Genomic DNA, 16,278 nt, shown 5'->3' on the forward strand with positions numbered 1-16,278 from the left:
ACAAAAACACAACATGCCTTTTTAAAATCAAACTAGCAGAAACGAATGTTTGGTTTCTTCGGTTTGTTGACCAGCGCAGAGTATTCTTTTGCCTCTAGCTTCAACTGAGACATCATGAGTGACGTAGGCTATAAAAGGGTCTATTTGAGGTTGACAGGATATTAAAAAACTTGTTTACAATTTGAAATTTGAGGGTATCTCAGCCATATACCTATTCAAAACGATTTGGACAATTGCTTTATTCTTGATTAATTGCTACACCTATTGTGTTGCCTTTTTTTTAAAAGTCGTTTCAAAAGAGAGATGTGGTGCAGAGGCAGCTTTTGCAAAACAAAGCCATGGCCAACACCCGATAAGGCAGCAAGGAGTCAGCAAATTGTCTGCCACTCTAGACGGCAAGCGCGGGAGACAACACCAGGCAAATCTCTGAGTCATCGCCTTCTCAGACCATTAAGACCAAGCCTGCCTCCTCCTCTTTTCTGTCCATTCACTCAGCCATTCAGACAATTTGAAAAATTGCACCCAATTATTAAAAGCGTGGGGATAGAAATGTTGCAAGGCTAAAATGGGACAGACTTTCACCTAAGTTATTTTAGGAGCATCAAGTGCTAATGCAAGCTTGGCTTCAAAGAGACAAAAGAACATATGAAAATGTGTGGCTATTTTCCAAAAATAAAGATTAAAGTAAAATGTAAAAAAAAAAAACATTCTTATCCTTTATGTTATTTATCATGCCTGCACATATTCAACATTTGTCACTGACAATGATTAATTTTAGCTAAGAAAAAGTGTACATTTTACACCGATCCCCCAAAAAAACAACTATGGGTGAGCGTATACATGAATGTGTGTTATACACGAACAAATACAATAATTTGTTAATAAGAGAGTTGTGGAAAATTGATCAGATACCTTATTTTCCAGACTACAAGTCGCACGTGGAGTATAAGTCGCATTTTTGTGGGAAATGTATTTAATAAAGTGCAGCACCAAAAACATGTCATCTTGAAAGGCAAGTTATAGTAAAATATAAATAAAAATAGTCCAGCTTAAAAGCTCTCTCTTGGGCTTTAGTGTGATATACCGGTAATTACAATTCAAAACTCAATGATATAATAATGTGTTAATAATTTCACATATAAGTCGCACCCCTGGCCAAAATATGAAAACAAAAAAACTGCGACTTATAAAATTACGATACTCTGCCTTGAGATGCCACAATGAGTGTTGAGCACAACCTAAATGGCGGTGTTCTCCCAAGTCATCCCTGCGTCTATTTATAGCAACATAGCGTTTCTGGTTCAAGATAGGGTGGAAATATTTGTTGGCCTGGAGAGAGATAGGCACCACCAGGCTATACTTGCCCAAGACACACCACAGAAAATGGTGCCCCTGTGACCCTTGGTTAAGGGATCCATACAAAAGGGGAGACTGTGGGAGGACAGGCAAGTCACAGGACAGATATATGAGACAGAAGCATAAAGTCCCCCAAAACAAGACCAACGTACGCTAATCCAGCTGTGAATAAGAGCAGCCCACTGCAGCAATTCTTTTCATGCTCAGAGGAGGGTCGAGTTCTAGATAAACACAATGCTGAGCAAGCACAAACCTGCCAGTCTTGCTGCACTGCACATGACCTCATTTATTATCAATTAACCCGTTTGTTGGCAGCCAGCATCCTTTAAGCTTGAGATTTAAATAAATAAATACATAAATAAATACATAAAAGGTGAGTAATAGACTTGCAAAGCAGGAAAGTGTTAACTGGTTAGTGGCCAACATTTTCTCCACACAACTCAGTGACAATGAAAATTGTCGAGACAGCTTTGTGAGGGTGGCGCCTTGCTTACGTAACAAGAGGTGGTCCCCCCTCATCCTTTGCTTTCCATCGTTTCCCTTGTCAGTTTCCATGGCGGCCCAAAATCCTCAATTTCCCTTTTTGTTTCACTTCATTATCTGATCTACTCTATCACGATTTCTTTCCAACCAGAATACCAATCTCAATTAAAAAAAGAAGAACTAATTAACACATTTGTGAATATTTTCCTTTTAAAATCTGAAATGTATTTACTTTTACTTCACCTTTGGCATGATTACAAAGACAGTAGTTAGCGATTATTACCTGTGCACAATGCTAGCATTAGTAGTTACCTACCCAGCAAATACAGTTTGAAAAGACACCAGGGTTCCGTCCAGAAAATACTTCATTATTTGGTTGAAAATCTAAAGTTGGGGCTACATTTGGGTTGGATAGAACAATTTTTGACAGCATTAAGTGAACATTGAATGGACATCCCAATAAATCAGAACAGACCAGACAAGATCTAGCTTAAAATCCTACTTCCAATAGATGTCCGGTGCTGGTAAAGTAAACGTTGGGGGCTAAGTTTGGACCAAATTGGACTATTCTTGGACCAAATTTGGTCCACATTGAAGGGGCTAAACACAACCCAATTCTAGATGTCTTTTTTGGTTCAAAAAATAGATCAGACCAGATTTTGTCTAAATCCAACAGAAATAAGCTTATCTCTACTCAAGATATTTTGACCATCAGATGTCCACGCCTTTGCAGCGTTATAACTTTGTCATTTATGATCAATTTCCTTTTTTATTTTTTACTTTCATCCACTGAAAATGTTCAGGAGGATAGATGTATTTAGGTCATGAGATCAAACCTTCCTGTGTGGAATTTGCATGTTCTACCTGTGTATACATGTCAGGTTAATTGGCTGGTCCAAATTGTCCCTAGGTGTGAATGAACAAGTGAGTTGTCTGTCCCTGTGTGCCCTGCGACTGGCTAGCAACCAGTTCAGGGTGTCCCCTACCCACTGCCCGAGGAGAGGTGGGATACTATATATGTATATATATATATATATATATATATATATATATATATATATATATATTCATCCATTCATCCAATATCTGCACCGCTTACCCTCAGTAGGGTGCTGGAGGCCACCCCAGCTATGTATATACTTTTTTGTCTTTGATGCTTTTTCTTTGACAACTTAACAAAACGGTCAGAAAGACAAAATACTGTACGTCAAAATAACTCCCGAGGGTCACACATGCTTTTAACAGATTTAAGATCAAATTTAGATCCGTTTTCATTGGCTAATGCTACAATAATGACATTAAGATTTTATTATTTGACGGGCAGGGTTGGGTAGGGGTTACTTTCAATTACTTTTGGATTACTCCAATACCAAATATGCTAATAAAAGACAAAAGAAACTAAATATGAATAAAATTATGACTCACAACACGTGGTAAGCTTTCTCTCCTGGCTTTGATCTCTTTGATCTCCGGCAAAACTAACATAAAATGCGACAGAAACAAAATGAAAATAAATCTAAACAGTTTGCCAACATCATTTTTGCCGTTCCATGTATTCCGTTACTCCCCAAGCCTGCACAAAATTTAGTAATTTTATTCATATTTAGTTTCTTTTGTCTTTTATTAGCATATTTGGTATTGGAGTAATCCAAAAGTAATTGAAAGTAATCCAGTTAAAGAACCCTACCCAACCCTGTTGACGGGGAGGAAGCAATATCTCATCTCATCTCATCTAATCTCATTAGCTACACCGCTTATCCTCAGTAGGGTCGCCGGGGTGCTGTAGCCCATCCCAGCAATCATCGGGCAGTGGGCAGGGGACACCCTGAACTGGTTGCCAGCCAATCGCAGGGCACACGGGGACAGACAACTCACTTGCTCATTCACACCTAGGGACAATTTGGACCGGCCAATCCACCTGAAATGCATGTTTTTGGAATGTGAGAGGAAACCGGAGTGCCCGGAGGAAACCCACGCAAGCACGGGGAGAACATACAAACTCCGCACAGGAAGTCTGGAGCTGGATTTGAACCCACGCAGGAGGTTCCCAAGACATGAACTGTGTAGCACATGCGCTAACCACTGCGCCGCGGTGCTGCCCACAGGGGGCAATATGTAGAATCATAATATACTAATAAAAAAATATTTTCTTGAAATAGGATTTTTGATTAAATTCGACTGAATGAAAGTGAACACCATTGTAACCACAAAGCAATACAAGTATTCATAATCAGAATTCATAAATTGTGTATCTAAATTTACGTCTTTCAACCAGCTAGTTTTCTCTTTTCTCTTGTAATCTCTATGTGTCTGGCGACATTCTGTGGTAAAAGCGTGAAAAGTCTTAAAAGCCAGAATTAAATTGACTACTGCATTTGTGTCAAAATGTTAGAGATGTGTTGAAAAACTGTAAAATATACAATATACAATATATATATATATATATGTGTGTGTGTAGTAAATATAACCACTACAACCAAAAAATTAACTGCGGCTTTTTGTTAAGAAAGTTAATTTAAGTTTGATTAATTGGCCGGTTCAAATTGTCCCTAGGTGTAAATGAGCGAGCGAATTGTCTGTCCCTGTGTGCCCTGCGACTGGCCAGCAACCAGTTCGGGGTGTCCCCTACTTACTGCCCGGAGATAGCTGAGATGGGCTCCAGCACCCCTGTGACCCTACTGAGGATAAGCGGTGCAGATAATGGATGGATGGATGGATAAATCATTAACATTGAACTAGTAATGCTTTGTCATCTGCAGGCTAGGTATGCAAGCTGATATCATTTTCCAAAGCACAAAAAAATAAGAACTTTTTTACACTTAATGACTAATTTTTAAATAATTCGAACATACCTTGAGGCTGTTTACGATTGTTATATTAATACAGTTATGTACTTACTGTACTTGAGTCGGTGGAGCAGTTGTTAAAGCTTGTGCGGCAGAGTTTTGAGGTAATGAGATCGAAACCTTCCTATGTGGAGTTTGCATGTTCTCCCAGTGCTTGCGTGGATTTCCTCCGGGCACTCTGGTTTCCTCCGACATTCTAAAAGGGTTAATTGACCTGTCCAAATTGTCCCTAAGTGTGACTGTGCGAGGGAGTTGTGCACTGCGACTGGCTAGCAACCAGTTAATTGTGTCTCCTGCCCGAAGATAGCTGGGATGGGCTCCAACACCCCCGCGACCCAACTGCGGATAAGCGGTGCAGCTAATCCATGGATGTACTTGAGTCACGTACACAGGGTACGTGAAGTCATACTGTTAACAAAGTTTGGGAAATACGAATCCAAATCTATTTTGAAAAGTAATAATCGGTTAATTGTAAACTGTTATTGTAAATACTTCTGTGTTCATTGCAAAAATATGTGAAAACAAACATATAATGGGATATAAAGAATTTTAATTTATTCCCAAAAACCTTTACTGAAATAAAATCTGTCAAGAAAATTGTCTGAGACAAACTCACACAGGACATCATCATTACATAATTTATATTTTTATTCTTTTGTGGTATATTACATGTGAGCATAGAAGTGCACAATGCTATTATGAGCGTCTTGAACAAAGTCCATACACATCGGGAATGGCCGGACTAGGTATAGCGACATCATTAAAAACAGACAACATTCGAAAATCTGAGGGAAACATAAAAAAAAAATTCTACCAGTTAATGACAAGGGATCAGTTACTATGGCGACACCTCCCAATTGGGCATTATGCAGAGTAGGGTTGGTTACTAAGGCTTTTTATGGCACGTCCACAACTATGTCTGACCTTTTCTATTCCGGTAACACTCCTGGCTCCACCTTCATCCTTTTTAATTCTATTTTTTGAAAGGCACTAGTAATTCTCAACATTCCAACATCTGGATAACTTAATGAGCGATGCTATGCGTGAGGTACGACAAAACGGAGGGTGTAAGCACACGGACCAGCCGGGATAACTTACCTCGCTTATATGAGTATTTTTTTTTCCCAGAGGATAAAGAATATCCACCCATCAGCATTGACATTTTCTGAACAAATCATGTCTTTTTTCTGTTTAGTTTGATGGTTAACTTAAGAATATTGGCGTTTAAAAGCTTGGATCTTCTTGTCAAGAAAATAGAACTGTTTTCATAGTCACTTGACAGCGCCTAATGTTTTTTTTTTGCTTTAAATTCATGACAGAAAGTTGGTCCATGTGAACTCGATTAGTCGGATCGCAAGGAACCGCTGTGGACTTTGAAACCCGGGTCACCAACTTTTTTTTGAAGCTTAAAGCTACATTTTAGTTACTGATTACTGGAAAGTGCTACTAACTTCATATGTATTTATTAAATAAAAACGTTTTATGTTATTACTATTTTATTATTAAGTTATCATTGGACCCATCACTGATGAACTATTTGTTTAAGGGGCTATTCTTTTTCTGTATTTGTGATCCCTGCCTTAAACTTTTTTAACTGATCGAAAGATGCCATAAACATTTTTGTTTTAAATAGCTATGGTGAGTAGCTTAAATACAGCACATGTAAATGTCAGTACTTTTTGGACACTGTGTTGATGTAAAAAATGTCTTTTTGCAAGGAATTTTTCTAAGGTTATACACAATCATATATACACTAAGCTAATCCTCTAAACACTGAAACTGCCTGATATATATATATATATATATATATATATATATATATATATATATATATATATATATATATATATATATGTATATATATATACATATATATATATATATATATATATATATATATATATATGTATATATATATACAGGGATCAGAATGGAGATTTTCATTTTCAGCTGAAATAGCCAGCGTCCAGGAATAAACCAGGGCTGGGGTGTTGAGGCTCATTTTGACCATTATTTTTGTCCTAAATAGGTTTCAAAACGAGGTGCAACCAAAGTTAGTTTGTAAAAATGTCACAAAATACTGCAAATGAGAATGATATGGGACGCATTTACATTCCGGGCAGACACCCCTGGGTGAGGGGGAGAAGCGAGTGCACGTGCCGTGTATAAAGCTCTGCCCATCCTTACTCCTGTTGGTGTGACACGCTGACTGTAAACGGCAGTTGAGATATGCCCTACATATACTGGACCGAACGATTATTTAATTCATTGGTGTCCCGGCTTTGCTCGTGCAAAATTGCCTGCTCATGTGTGATAGTTAATATGATGCAGACAATATTTGCCTTAGTTATATTTTATCTCCAAACCAGGTGTAATCATGAAAAAAGCCATTTATGGCTCGTGAGCCATAGGTTCCTGACCCCTGTGATTGATAATGGTTTCATTAAAATTACACCAGCTAGACTCATCTTTCCTGTTATTTTATGCAAACTAAGATGAGCTAATCTAGGTTAAGGCAGGAATTGCTCAACTCAATTTCATATAATAAAAGCGTATCAGACGTAAAAGGAATGTTTCAACCACTTTCAAATGAGTTAAATCCAAAAAGCCAGTTCTTGAATGAGCTCCCCAAACTTTTACCATTCAGTTGTTTTGCCAGCTTCTCACGATTAAGAACACTTAAAATGACATTGTAGAACCATTTGGTCAACACAAACAAGATAAAAAATAAAATAGGCAGTGGTCCTTGTAGCTTAGAAGCTAAAATGAGAGAGACTTTTGAGAAACATTTGGACGCTTCCAGTACACTTGCGCAGAAGACATGTGCTGGCCACACTTTTCCTAGCTGTTATCTATAATATCAAAACCAACATTTTCAGTCACTTTTGAAAAAACAAAACAAAATAAAAAATTCTTACAGCTTGGACGCAGAATAATATTAGCATAAAAAGTATTTTCAGTATGGACAGTCTTATTGGCTCTTCGTCTCATCCCCCCAAAAAATCACCGTGCTCGTTTTATGCAAGTCTCTTTGAAATCTGCAAATCTTGACGATATTTTGGAATGATCTGGGAAACAAAACAAATATCCTCGGTTGCGGTTGCACTTGCACTAGTTCCTTTTGTAGAAGCTATTAATGCAGAAGAGGAGAAAAAGTGCTTTGCAGACATTGAGTGCTTTATGGAAACCCAAGAGTACTATAATTCAATTAAAAAAACAAACACTCATTTACTAAAAACAGCCTTAAAACAATCCTTCAATTAATAACAAAGGCCATAAAATGAACATTCAGACACCTATAACAGCTTTTTGAAATAAAAAGCTTTGGTTGAATTTAATATAATTTTTAAAATTTTAGAGCAGCTTATTTTTCACAATAATGTTATTTATTTTACTTGCCAAGGGGCTATTTTAAAAATCTTGTTTGTTTTTGAAAAAAAGTGTGTTTTTATTTCAAAACGCCCTTTTCAAATTCCATTATAGTGAAAATTTTGAATTGGCTTCCGTAAGTATGCTGTATTAAAATATGAAAACTATGTAAGATTCAATTCTGATGCCATTTCAATTAAAATATTTTGTGAAAGGCTTTTTACCTCAAAAGTCTTTTGTTCGTTTAAGGCCATATTTATCAATTGAATGTTAGTTTTATTAATTGAATTATAGCACTCTGGGGCTTCCATATGCCTTAGCTGTCAGTCTCTTTTCTACTTGAAAATGTAGTTGATGAGCACTTCCAGAATGATAAGCGCCATGATGACCATGTAGTCCCGCTGCTGCAGGAAGGATGCGCTTTCCGCCCGGATGACCGTTCGACTCCTCAATACGTTGATTATCCTTAATAAATAAATAAATAAATAAATAAAAGTTTTATTTGCCGCGCAAGAACGGTTGCCCGGTGGCTCTCACCTGTTGATGTCTTGCTGCGTTTGCTTGATGGATTCGATAGCGTTTTGAAGTTCGCACAGGTCTGCCCCCTTCTTCCGAAGACGGCTGTTGTGTTTGCTTTTGTGTCCTGGGCAGGGTTGGGGAGTAATGGAATACATGTAACGGTGTTACGTAATCAGGATACAAACATTTTATTAATTGCATTTCGTTACAGTGACAGAAAAAAGATGTAATAAAATTACAGTAACATTTAGTCAAACTAAGGTTTATGGAAACCCCTCGCTACTTCCCGCTTAGGTTATCGCTGGTTCACTCCTTTGCAGATTTTACATTTAATTGTCTTGTCGTTGATATGAAATGTATCGTTCATGGTGGTCAGAGAGAGCACGCAGCAGGTGCTGCACGGGAGAGATTGTGCGTGTATTGGGTGGCGGTGACTGCGTGCACTACTGTGATAGGCTGCTGTACGCTGTCAAACAGTCGCAGTGGGCATGCACAGTCAACGTCTCTGAATCAAAACAAACACGGCAAAGATAGCGGCCGCTGGCTTTTAGCAGTTCACTACATTGAAAATAAATTCATCAATTAAATTAGACTCTGATGAAAGTCAGAAGTGAGCAAAGGAATGCTGATCACCAGCGGGTTCGCCATGGAATGTTATCGGGTCAGGGAATCGACTGAGGTGGCGTTGGGACAGAAAGCAATAGCGAGGCTGAAGGTCTGGCCTACTGCTACGGCTAAGCTAACAACTTAATTCCCCCCTGCCGAGCCTGTATTTCAGCAACGGCAGATCCATTTACCAAGAAATGGATGACCTGGAGCTACAACTCGTGGGAAATCGCTACATTAGATACTCGATTTTAATCATCGCAAAGACTTAAATCGAAGACACGCGATGCTAGTGCACAGCTAGCCAGGAAAACTCTAAACTGCTTTCTTACTCTGAAAGGAGAAGCCTTTCAATTTGGTTTTACTTTTATAGAGCTGCAATAAAGCCATCCATTCAACTGCATTTATGTGTTGTGTGTTACTATTTTTAGATTTATAGTTGTTATTTTGTTACAGTCATATACTCTTAGTCCCCGCGATCCTACAGAATGTAAATACAACCCTACTTGGGGCCCGGTCACACAGCCTTTTGCTTCTGTATCGCGGGTAAAATTTTGCGATTTTTTTTTTCCCGTGCTTGCCCGCGGTAGAAAATGCGCAAAATTGGCCAACCCGCTGTTCATCCGTGGTATGCCCGCAAAACAGACGCCGGCGACTGTTCCGCTTCCTCATCGCGTCAGTTCCACGTCCTTTCCGCGTGTGGACCACGGGTACAAAAGCTGCAGAGCCGGGCTGTAGAAATCATAACCGCTCAAGACACAGTCCCGTGAAGATAAAGATTTCAAGCTATGGCACCGAAGAAGAAGCCAATATGTTATTATTGTAATAGTTTTTCATTTTTATTTTATTATCTTGTTATGAAATGAAAAGAAATGTCAAGAAATAAAAATGGATTAAGACGAGGTCACTACGGTGACGGGGATCCATGTTCACCCCTTGACGTCTCGAGCACAACTGACGTGTGCTCGGCAAATCACGCTGTATATACCCGGAGAAAGGCGTTTGACCGTCACACGCGTTACACACGCTAATTCACGTGATAACGCCGCGATACAGGCGCAGAACAAACGTGCTATGACCGTGCTCCACCCACGATTACCCTCTAAAATTCCGCGTCCTACCCGCGTGTAACCACGCCCTGGTCGCGGCCGTAGCACGTCGTTCCGCGTCATTACCTCGTGTGTACCACGTGTGCCGCCCGCTGTTACCCGTGGTCTAAAGTTTTGAGCAGCGCAAAACTTTTTCGCGCGACCAGCCGCGTGTGAATTTTCTGCCGCGTGTAAAGCACGGCTGTATCTCGTCTGTATCGCGATCTCAAAGCGTCCAACAGCGTCTGCTTCACGGGCAGAAATTTCTGGTCGTGATTCAGCCGCGATACAGAAGCAAACGGCTGTGTGACCGGGCCCTTAGTTGGTAATGACGTCATCGCAAGGTAAGTTGCACCCTTGAGAGCTTTATTGATGGTGCGACGCTACTTCAAGGATTTTCACTTTTAACTGGTGGTTCTGGTCCCAATTAATGGCAAAAGATGAGAGTACTTTGCATGTTTACAATTTGATTTAAAACTTTATTTCGTATACATTATGCACCACTAAACTAATTGCGTCAATTTTAATCTCTGACACAAGAGAGACAGAAATAGATATTAGATTTACACACACGAAGGAGCTACCTGCGTGAGCCGAATCTGTTTCGAGTGTACAGACCGGCACCTTATCCACCAATGCATCTTTTTCAGGGTGTGTTGCATGTGAAAGCACTTTTCTTTTTTACTTTATCGTATTTCTCCTTTAATGTGGCTCTCATTTTGTTGAATTTGTGTGAGCCTGCAAATTTGTGAGGCTTCTAACGTGAGTGTATTCGGTACTAAGAAACCTGAAATTTGGTAAATTTGATTATCTTTTTTTTGTATTTTGCAGTAAATTGTCATTCAAAATCCACCATTTGATCACTTTATTGTTATATTTTGAGAATATTAGACCTGGCCTAGTAAGTCTGAATTTTTTAAACAGGTTTGGCATCCTCACATAAAACAAGTAAAAAGGTTTGTTGGAAATTTAGAAAGTGAGCAATTGGTGTTTTATAAACAATATTGGCTTCTTACTGTTCTCTTAATGTAAAGTAAAACAGGGCATATCTTGTCTGCCATGTGAAATAGAAAATTATATTTTTGATTGATATATATTCTACGTGGGCAGCACGGCGGCGCAGTGGTTAGCGCGTGCGGCACAGTTCTGAGGTCATGAGATCGAACCTCCTGTGTAGAGTTTGCATGTTCTCCACGTGCTTGCGTGGGTTTCCTCTGGGGACTCCAGTTTCCTCCCACATTCCAAAAACATGCATGTCAGGTTAATTGGCCGGTCCAAATTGTCCCTGGGTGTGAATGAGCGAGTGACTTGTCTGTCTCTGTGTGCCCTGCAACTGGCTGGCAACCAGTTCAGGGTGTCCCCTGCCCACTGCCCGAAGATGGCTGAGATGGGCTCCAGCAACCCCCCAACCCTACTGAGGATAAACGGTGCAGATAATGGATGGATGGATATATTCTACGTGGTCTAAATTTAAGCACTCTTTTGTAGGATTACAAGCAACTACCTAACCTTAGTTTCCAACAATTCTTTTTCAAGGCTACATTGTTCATTTATATCAAACACAATTTAATAATTTTATGGGTTCAAATCCAGCTCCAGACTTCCTGTGCGGAGTTTGTATGTTCTCCCCGTGCTTGCGTGGGTTTCCTCCGGGCACTCCGGTTTCCTCCCACGTTCCAAAAACATGCATTTCAGGTGAATTGGCCGGTCCAAATTGTCCCTAGGTGTGAATGAGCGAATGAGTTGTCTGTACCCGTGTGCCCTGCGATTGGCTGGCAACCAGTTCAGGGTGTCCCCTGCCCACTGCCCGGAGATGGCTGGGATGGGCTCCAGCCCCCCCGCGACCCTAATGAGGATAAGCGGTACGGCTAATGAGATGAGATGAGATGTATTTGTACTGTATTTTCAAACCATTGTGTGTGTGTTTATTAGTTTACTTGGATTAAATAATTGATCAATTTGTTTATATATTTTCCCTGTAAGTGTGCATGTGTTCATCCATCCATCCATTATCTGCACCGCTTATCCTCAGTAGGGTCGGAGGAGTGCTGGAGCCCATCCCAACCGTGGGCAGGGGACACCATAAACTGGTAGCCAGCAAGGTGCAGGGCACAAAGACAAACAACTCACTTGCTGATTCATGCCTAGGGACAATTTGGACTGGTCAATTAACCAGCATTTTTTGGGAATGTGGGAGGAAAGCGGAGTGCCTGGAGGAATCCCACACAATCATGGGGAGAACAAGCAAACTGTGCAAAGGAAGGCTGGTAGCTGGATTTGGCCCCATGACTTCAGAATTGTGCCGCTAACCACTCAACTGCCCTGCATGTGTTTATGTGTGTGTTTATTTTCTTTTCCCTTTTTCTCTTTGTACAAATTGTATTTAATCTTGAAGATGGTCTTCTAATTTGTTAAATATATATATATATATATATATATATATATATATATATATATATATATATATATATTTTTTTTTTTTCCCCATTATGGATTTTTTTGTTCTCTGGGTTGTTTAGTATTCAGTATGTTCTCACGGTCACTTCCGGAGGAGTCTTGTCGGGCGAGTTCAGGTGAAGAGCAGCCACTTTCTGGACGTTTGGGCTTATCGCTCTTGTGTTTCCTCTTTGGCACAGTCACCTACACACATCAATGATACACACAAAAAAACTGCTCAGGATTGATGAGACATTAGAATACTTCTGAAGTTATAAATTGCGCACAGAGTTTTAACATGACAGGGTGAAAAAATGGACACATGCAATTCACACAAACATGATTGCTGGAGTAGAGATGTCAGAAGCCAGATGAGGGTGAAAAAGCGTCAGGATGGATGCAAAATGCTAACTTTATAACAGGGGTCCGGGAAACCTTTTGACCCAAAAAGCCATGAATGCAAATTTTTTTTTTTTTTTTTTTTTTTTTTTTTTTGAGAGAACTACCTCAAATATTTCAAGACGAAATTCAACAACCCCGCTAAACCCGCTCTCCAGACGAAACCTGATTCTTCGTCTCATTTTATTTAGCTGTGTGACATTTGATGATTTGATAAACCACCCCTACCGCTAACTCAATCAAATAGCTATGGGTGCTTTGCTGGTATTTTTGGGTGTTTGTTCTGTGGGTTTTTGTCATAAAGTTTCCTTACAGTGAGCATGTATTATTTTTGAGCTTCCTAATAATGGGATTCCTTAGCGACGTCTGTTGTTGCGACACCCAGACTGTAAACTGTAGCTGACACTGCCCTATACGTTCTGGACCAAACCCTTAACAATCTAAGTGTTGCTCTGGATTTTCATGTACTACAATCATCTTCGCATGTACCAAGTTTGTGACGACCAGTGAACATTTGCATGAGCTAAATTTTACTCCGAACCAAATGTACCATTTTTTTCTGGACTACAAGTCACATTTTTTTTATTAGTTCGGCTGAGGGTGCGACTTATACTTCGGTGGGACTTATATATAAAGTTATTTTCGAATTGTTACCGGTTGTACCATTTCACATGTTATTGTCATACTAAACCGCAATGGGGCGCTCTAGACCTATGTTGATAATTTCAACCTTGCCGTGCTGTGCTGACATATGCCCCTCTAGCATACATCACTCGGGCAAACGTCACTAAAATGACTTGGTATCTCATTTTTGTGGCAAATGTAATAGGACAGTAAAAGACAGATAATTTACACCTTTTATCAGAAGCACTTTTGAGCAAGTTGAAAATATTTACTTTGGCGAAAAGACCTTACCTTTTCTTACTACCGGTAATCGGGACAAGGACGTTCAGAAGATATACCGTCATTTTGCCAACGTAAACATTTTTAACTTGTTAAAAAAAGATTTTTAATTCATGAAAACAACAAAAATTTCACTGAAAAGAAAAATCATATTCTGCAGATTACAAGATAAAAAAAAGTGAAAAGCAGAAAGGGGAGGTGGCGATGAGTCAGACGTAAGCGACGTAGAAGCGGATGGTGGAAGCGGCTGATTGTTTACCGTGACAGTGACTCAATGAATAATTTTTATTGGATTTAGTAATTTGGAGTTAAAATTATAGTCTGGTAAGCATGTTATTTATGCTAGAGTTATTTGAATATCTCTTATCTGTCACGGCGTTACTGAAATTAACAGGCATGTCAATCATGTAATGTTCATATACATACAAACTTATTCAGCAAGTGCTCTCTTTTTTTTTTTTTTTACAATTGCCTTTCAAGAAGACATGTATGTTTTTGGTGTTGGGTTTTATCAAATTAATTTCCCTCAAAAATGCGACTGCGCGAAAGGACAACGTCGGTGCAGTTTCAGCACATGTTCATGCTCCATCCAAAAGAACAATGTAAGAAAAAGGGGCAATGATGGAATAAAAAAAGGGCCGCCATAAATCCCCCCCTCCCAAAAAAAAAGAAAAAAGAAAAAAAGAAGCTGCTTAGATGGTAGCTGAGGCGGCAAGACGATTTAGAAAACAACCTACCTGGCACTTGCAATTGTCCCGCCGCGTCCCCTGGTTACTCAGACTAATAAGACTGCCAGAACGTACCATGGGGGTGCGGTGTCGGACTTTGGTCTGGATACAACCATCTTTTTCAAACTGAATCAGGTCGTTGAGCGGGTCCCACGGCCTTGTACTGCAAATGAGGGGGGACATTTTGTTTTCAATATTATGTATTTAAATACTTATCTTGTGCTGAATGATTAAAATGCCACAAGTTATTTATGTTGCTAAAATATTATCAACCATATCTATTCATGTATAACACACACTTTTTGGTATATTTAGATCTTTTAGGACCACTTTGTTTTCTCCATCATCCAACATTCATCTCTGGTACCCTGAAAAATATTGTGGTCATGAGATAAAACCTAATGCCTTTCCATGTCATATTTTCACATTTCATTTCATATATTCATAATTTCCCTTTTTTAAATTAACTAACAAATGATCATTCATGAATTTTTAATTCATATAAAAATTTTAGTGTAACAATAAATGTTCTGGGTAAGACTAGATCTTCTTGTCTTGTTCTTGTCCTTCATTTATTTGAACAGGTAAACAATTCATTTAAGTGTAAATATTTTTGACTATTTATCCTGACATTCTTTTTTTCTTATTTTTCTCGTGTCAGCCTTGATTACGTGTTTAACCTGGAGTGCCGTGCCTAATCTTGCTGTAAACAATGTTGACTTTGTTGTTATCAATGACAAAAATAATATTGTAATTGTAATTGTAATTTACAAACGACTCTTCTCTCCTTCTAAGACTTGCATTTTCCTTTAGTTATACTGTATGCTTTTGTGGTCAACAACATCACTGCCCATAAAACCTTTCCCATTGAACCTAATCCATCTGTCCATGCAGCAATAACAGGTCGTGGACAAACCCCCATTTGTACTCACTCTGCAAATTTATAATGCCACTCTCCAGTGACTGTGTCCTGCTCAAAAAGAGCTGAGTTCCATTCCTCGCCCTTGGCTTTTCTTTCCCGTGCTGACTTCCTCTGACTCTCCTCCAGGATGAACTTCTCGTTGGTGGCTTCCGTCTGGTCCTTGCTGTTGATGGCCCTTGTCACATTCTGCCAAAGTCTACAAACGTCAGGAGATGATGTAATTGATGCAGAAAGACGAAACAAAGCTGTGAGAAAAAGCCCACCTCTCTGATTCAAAGTCGCCCTGCTCCTCTGGCGGAACGGTGCAGCGTGTAAGTCGGCTCTGCCTCAGGTCTGGTGTCGGGTTCCAGAAAGTGTCCATCGTTCCTGTTTTCTTGTCGTTGATGAAGATCTCGCTGTCCTAAAGGAGGCCACCATCACGATTAGGACTACAGGTTGTGAAGCTTTAATCCACAAAAAATATTTGCTCAGACTCTTTCACAGTTTAATATTTCACCCAGTGTCCTTCAAGAGTCGCCAGCACTTCCTTCCCCAGCTTAATCTTTCCCGAGATTTGGTTTACACTGTCGCTGCTTCCCAGAAAGGGCTGCAAATCAAAGGGCATACGAATTAATGAACAAGTC

The 16,278-nt window shown here is 39.5% G+C and overlaps 1 protein-coding gene across 18 annotated transcripts in view; it reads right to left on the bottom strand.

Moving 5' to 3' along the window:
- Nucleotides 1-5,315: 5,315 nt before the first annotated feature.
- Nucleotides 5,316-16,278, bottom strand: part of osbpl8 (oxysterol binding protein-like 8) — a 65,622-nt gene continuing 54,659 nt past the window's right edge. For 16 of the 18 annotated variants that reach the window (XM_088347329.1, XM_088347327.1, XM_088347328.1 and 13 more), the window contains 7 exons: nucleotides 16,152-16,241; nucleotides 15,919-16,055; nucleotides 15,666-15,851; nucleotides 14,743-14,896; nucleotides 12,805-12,907; nucleotides 8,592-8,697; nucleotides 5,316-8,519 (listed from right to left, as the gene is read on the bottom strand). In XM_088347329.1, the coding sequence (XP_088203455.1) occupies nucleotides 8,390-8,519; nucleotides 8,592-8,697; nucleotides 12,805-12,907; nucleotides 14,743-14,896; nucleotides 15,666-15,851; nucleotides 15,919-16,055; nucleotides 16,152-16,241 (906 nt within the window). In that variant the 3' untranslated portion in view covers nucleotides 5,316-8,389. The remainder of the gene's footprint in view (nucleotides 8,520-8,591; nucleotides 8,698-12,804; nucleotides 12,908-14,742; nucleotides 14,897-15,665; nucleotides 15,852-15,918; nucleotides 16,056-16,151; nucleotides 16,242-16,278) is intronic. The other 2 variants (XM_088347330.1, XM_088347343.1) reach the window with 1 other exon arrangement.

This window comes from Urocampus carinirostris, chromosome 11 (assembly GCF_059441175.1).
Source record: "Urocampus carinirostris isolate Australia breed hairy pipefish chromosome 11, RoL_Ucar_1.0, whole genome shotgun sequence".
In the NCBI taxonomy this organism is placed as follows: domain Eukaryota; kingdom Metazoa; phylum Chordata; class Actinopteri; order Syngnathiformes; family Syngnathidae; genus Urocampus; species Urocampus carinirostris.